This window comes from Aptenodytes patagonicus, chromosome 15 (assembly GCF_965638725.1).
Source record: "Aptenodytes patagonicus chromosome 15, bAptPat1.pri.cur, whole genome shotgun sequence".
NCBI lineage: Eukaryota > Metazoa > Chordata > Aves > Sphenisciformes > Spheniscidae > Aptenodytes > Aptenodytes patagonicus.
Window position 1 is genome coordinate 17,237,452 of NC_134963.1, and position 5,439 is coordinate 17,242,890.

The window sequence follows — 5,439 nt, forward strand, 5'->3', positions numbered from 1 at the left end:
GTCCTGGAACCATTGCCAAGCACATGAACAACAAGAAAGTCATTGAGAGGAGCCAGCACAGCTTCACCGGGGGAAGTTCTGCTTGGCCAACCTGACCACCTGCTGTGCTGAAGTGACTGGCCTGGCAGATGAGGGGAGAGCAGTGGACGTTGTCTACCTAGAGTTCAGGAAGGCCTTTGACACCGTCTCCCATCAGATCCTCCTAGAGACGCTGTCGATGTACGGGCTGGATGAGCAGATGTTGAGGTGGATTGAAAACTGGCTGAATGGCTGGATCCAGAGCGTGGTGGTCAGTGGCACAAGGTCTAGTTGGAGGCCAGTAACTAGCGGTGTGCCCCAGGGGTCAACGCTGGGTCCAGTCCTGTTTAACATCTTCATTACTGACCTGGATGATGGGACAGAGTGCACCCTCAGCAAGTTTGCAGATGACACCAAACTGGGAGGAGTGGCTGATAAACCAGGAGGTCGTGCATCCATCCAGAGGGACCCCGACAGGCTGGAGAAATGGGCTGGCAGGAACCTTACGAAGTTCAACCAGGGGAAGTGCAAAGTCCTGCCCCTGGGGAGGAACAACCCCAGGCACCAGGACATGCTGGGGGCCACCTGGCTGGAAAGCAGCTCTGCAGAAAAGGCCCTGGGGGTGCTGGTGGACACCACGTTGACCATGAGTTCAGCGTGTCCTTGGGGCAAAGAAGATGAATGGTGTCCTGGGCTGCATCAGGAGTGTCGTCAGCAGGTCAAGGGATGTCGAGGAGGCACTGGTGAGGCCACCCCTGGAGTGCTGTGCCCAGTGCAGGGCTCCCAAGAGCGAGTCCAATAGACATGGACATACTGGAGGGAGTCCAACGAAGGGCCACAAAGATGGTGGACTGGAGCATCTTTCACATGAGGAGAGGCTGCGAGAGCTGGGACTGTCCAGCCGGGAGCAGAGGAAGCTCAGGGGGATCTCATCAATCTGCATAAACACCTGGAGGGAGAGTGCAGAGAGGACGGAGCCTGGCTCATTTCACTGGTGCCCAGTGGCAGGACCAGAGGCTGTGGGTTCAAACTGGAACACAGGAGGTTCTCTCTGCACGTCAGGAAACACTTTTTCCCTGTGAGGGTGACCGAGCCCCGGCACAGGTTGCCCAGGCAGGTGGTGGAGTCTCCCACCTTGGAGATACTCAAACGCCGTCTGGACGTGGTCCTGGGCAGCTGGCTGCAGGTGGCGCGGCTTGAGCAGGGGGTTGGACCTGATGGACCCCAGAGCTGCCTCCAACCTCAACCAGTCCGAGATCCTGCGATTCCATGACCAGGGGGATGTGCACGTGTGCAGGTGTTTGTGTGCAGCGGTGTGTGTGGTTTGTGTGTGTGCATGCAGGGGTGCACGCTGTTTTGTGCATGCATAGCCGTGTGTGCATTCAGTTGCGTGTGTGTGCAGTCAGGGTGTGCAGTATATGCCTGTGCATGCAGCTGGGTGTATGCGTAGAGCTTTGTGTGCATGCACACACTGTTGCATGCGTGACTGCATGCGCCGGTGTATGTGTGTTTCTGTGCACTGCTGTGTGTGCTGATGTGTCTGGGCGTAGGCACGCTGTGAGCCGTTGGGGGGGGGTAGCTGTGCACAGCTCTGCCTGCCTGTTTGCGGCTGTGTGTGTGTGTGCAGTTGCACCTGTGCACTGGTGTGTGGACTGCATATAGCTGTGTGCATGTAGAGCTCTGGGCATGCAGCTGTGTATGTGTGCGTGCAGCTGTATGTGCCGGATGGTGCGTGAGCGTGCACGGCTGTGTGCACGTGCAACTGTGTGCCATTGTGTGCATGCACAACAAGACAGCTGTGCACGCACACACCCTGTCCTGCGTGTCACCGTCTGTGCGTGTGTGTTCGTGTTTGCAATGTGTGTGTGTGGAGGGGTGGTGCATTTGCAGTATGTGGGGGGGTTGCAGTCTGTGTGTGCATTCACAGTTTGAGATGGGCGTGTGTTTGCAGTGTGTGGTGTGCACGTGTGCATAGGAGGGCGCGTCTGCAGTGTGCATATGCACGTTCGTGGTGTGGGTGCGTTTGCAGTGTGGGTATTCATGGTGTGTGTGGGGGGGGTGCGTGTATGTGCAGGAGGTGTGTGTGTGTGCACAGTGTGGGTGTGAAGGATGTGTGTGTGGGGGGGTGTGCATGGAGCAATGTGTTCATGGTGTGTTTACGATGGGTGTGTGCTGAGGACGTGTGCTTGTGGTGTGTGAGCGCAGTGTGCATATGAGCGCAGTGTGTGAGTGCAGTGTGTGAGCACTGTGTGTGCGTGAGTGCAGTGTGTGTGAGCGCAGTGTGAGTGCAGTGTGAGTGCAGTGTGTGAGCACTGTGTGTGTGTGAGTGCAGCGTGAGCACAGCGTGTGTGAGCACAGTGTGTGAGTGTGTGTGTGTGTGCAGTGCGTGAGCGCAGTGTGTGTGCAGTGTGTGAGCACAGTGAGCGCAGTGTGTGTGTGTGAGTGCAGTGTGTGTGTGAGTGCAGTGTGTGTGAGCACAGTGTGTGAGTGTGTGTGTGTGTGCAGTGTGTGAGCGCAGTGTGTGAGTGTGTGTGAGCGCAGTGTGTGTGTGAGCAGTGTGTGTGTGTGTGTGAGTGCAGTGTGTGAGTGTGTGTGTGAGAGTGAGTGAGTGAGTGCAGCGCGAGCGCAGCGTGTGCCCCTGTGTGAGGGCACGCTGTGTGCCTGTTGGCGGGTGCGCGCTCGCTCCGTGTGTGCACGGCGTGTTCGTGCTCGTGCTGTGGCTGCCCGCCGCGTGCGTGCGCGTGCCCGTGCCCGCCGGGGCGGGGCAGCCCGCGCGCGCGGGCCGTGACGTGGCGGCGGCGGCGGGATGCTGCGGGCGCTGCGGCTGTCGCTGTCGCTGCTGGTGGCGGCGCTGGTGGCGGGGGGCGGCCCGGGACCGCCCCGGCTCCGCGGGGCCGAGCTGCGGGACCTGGCCCGGGGCAAGGTGGAGGTGAGCGCGGGGCGGGCGGGGGGTGCGGGGACGCCGGGGGCGCCGCCGGGGGTGACGGGGCGTCTCCTCCCGCAGACCTGCGGCGGGTGACGGCTGAACCGCCTGAGGGAGGTAGGTGCCGCCGGGCGGGGGCCGGGGCCGGCGGGGGGCGGGGGCCGGGGCCGCCCCGCCGCTGAGCCGGGCCGGGCCGGGCCGCCCGCTCTGCCCGCAGGTGAAGGCCTTCGTCACCCAGGACATCCCCCTCTAGTACCCGCCGGCCGGCCGCGGCAGCCCCGCTCGGCGGGCAGTGCTCGGTGCGGCCGCGCCCCGGGCGCAGGCCCCTGCCGGGATGGGGCGGCGGGGGACGGGATATGGCGGGGGACGGGACGGGACGGAATGGGGGCGGGATGGGGGCGGGACGGGATGGGACAGGGATAGGGGATGGGATGGGATGGGACAGGGCAAGACTGGGCGGGATGGGATGGAGGGTGGGACAGGATGAGGGATGGGAGAGAATGGGGGATGGGAGGGGATGGGACAGAGGACAAGACAGGATGGAGGATGGGGTGAGATGGAGGACGGGATGGGCTGAGGGATGGGAGGGAGGATGGTACGGGATGGGGGGTGGGATGGGCTGAGGGATGGGAGGGAGGATGGTACAGGATGGGGGGTGGGATGGGCTGAGGGATGGGATGAGATGGAGGATGGGATTGGATGAGGTGTGGAGGATGGGATGGTTGGGGGACGGGATGGGACAGGGCAGGATGGGATGCGATGGAGGATGAGATGGAGGATAAGATGGGATGCAATAGAAGATGGGATGGGGTGGGATGGAGGATGGGATGGGATGGGAGGGAATGGGATGTGACGGAGGATGGGATAGGATGGGGGGCTGCATGGGCCCACCCAGTACTGTCCGCTCCTTAACACACCGCCCAGCCATAACCTGGAGATGAAGCACCTGCCCGGTGCTGACCCCGAGCTTGTGCTCCTCAGCCACCGATACGAGGAGCTGGAGGTGAGCGGGCAGCACGGCACCCACCACTGCAGCAGGGTCTGGGGTGGTCGGTGCCCCACAGGCGCCAGGCTGCAATCCCTCTCTGTGTGCAGAGAATCCCCCTGAGCGACATGACCCGGGAGGAGATCAACCAGCTGGTGCAGGAGCTGGGCTTCTACCGCAAGGAGACACCTGATGCCCCCGTGCCTGAAGAGTTCCAGTTTGCCCCTGCCAGGCCTCTGCCCACCTTGCTGCCCCATCAAGCTCCCGCTGCTGATGGCAAGACCCCACCTGAACGTGATGAGGGAGAACACCCAGACCTCTAGCGAGGGGTGCCGCGCTCAGGAGAGGGTCCGGCAGCCAGTCCCCAGCGCCTGGGGACAAGGGTGTTACAGCAGGTGGGAACAGTGCCGCGGGGTGCCAAAGGTGCCCCTGCTGTTGTTTGGTGCTGTGTAGCCTCTGCCCCGAGGATGCCCTGAGCAGCTCCAGCCTTGAGCAGGGGCTTCCTGGGCATTGCGGACATCCCGGGGGTCCCGTGTGCCTGTTGTTGCCCTCCCTCCCCTGCAGCCCGGTATCCCTGGACAGTTGGGAGGAGCGGCATTCTTTGTGCTCCCTCACCGTGCCCTGAGATTTAGCTGACTCCCCGTGCTGGGCAGTGGTATCCTACCTGCGTGGGACAGGATGAAACCCTCAGCAGAAAGCCCCAGGTGCTGAGGGTAGATGTGCTGAGTCCCAGAGGTGGGAGAGCTGTCCCCGGGAGGGTATGGCTTTACACCCCAGCAGGGTTGCCTCGTATCGAGCCCCCAGTAAAGCCCTTGCATACAATTGGCTGCACTGTGTCGTCTTTCCAGGGAGGGCTGGGCTCGGTGCATCCCACACTGCTCTGTACTGGGTGCTGGGAGGAGCTGGGTGCCCCAGAGCTGCTCGCAGAGGCAGGAAGGGATGGCAGGGTCATAGCCGCTGCTGGCAAGCTGACAAACCATCCCACGGACCAACCATGGTGTTCCTGTGCCACCCCCTCCCTGGTGCGATGGATGGATGGGGCACCACGGCTTGGGATGAGCTGCTCTCACAAGGCGCAGGGGGATGGGTACGAGCCCACGAGTGGGTCCTGCAGTGCTGAGCTGAAGCCCAATGGCTGCGCTGGCTCAGCAGGGACATCTGGTCCTTGGCTGGGGAATGGAACAGGGCACAACTGTGCCATCTGCAGACCTGGCTCTGTGCAGCCTCGGTGGCAGCGTGGGGTCTTCTCCACGTACCAAGCTTGGGGGCGGCAGGGGGCGGTGAACCAACAGCCTTTGGTCGGAGTGGGACGCCGATGGTGCCCCTGGGCTTCGGGCATCAGAGCAGCATGTGCCCCACATCTCCCCCCCAGCTGGGTGAGCAGTGGGCCTGCAGGCAGGGGGCTCCAGGAGCAGGCAGGGCTGCCAGCACTCGCCCCAGGCACTGCAGCGGGCACTGCACTGGTGACACAAAGCAGCGGTGCGGCCGAGGAGATGGACCCAAGGCAGAGGCG

The 5,439-nt window shown here is 62.8% G+C and overlaps 1 protein-coding gene across 1 annotated transcript; it reads left to right on the forward strand.

The window, feature by feature from the left end:
- Positions 1-2,824: 2,824 nt before the first annotated feature.
- On the forward strand, positions 2,825-4,748 carry SELENOM (selenoprotein M). The gene is made up of 5 exons (XM_076353244.1): positions 2,825-2,947; positions 3,023-3,058; positions 3,159-3,193; positions 3,866-3,944; positions 4,037-4,748. Exons 1-5 carry the CDS (start codon positions 2,825-2,827, stop codon positions 4,247-4,249), a joined length of 486 nt encoding a protein of 161 aa, XP_076209359.1. The 3' UTR covers positions 4,250-4,748.
- Positions 4,749-5,439: the final 691 nt, after the last annotated feature.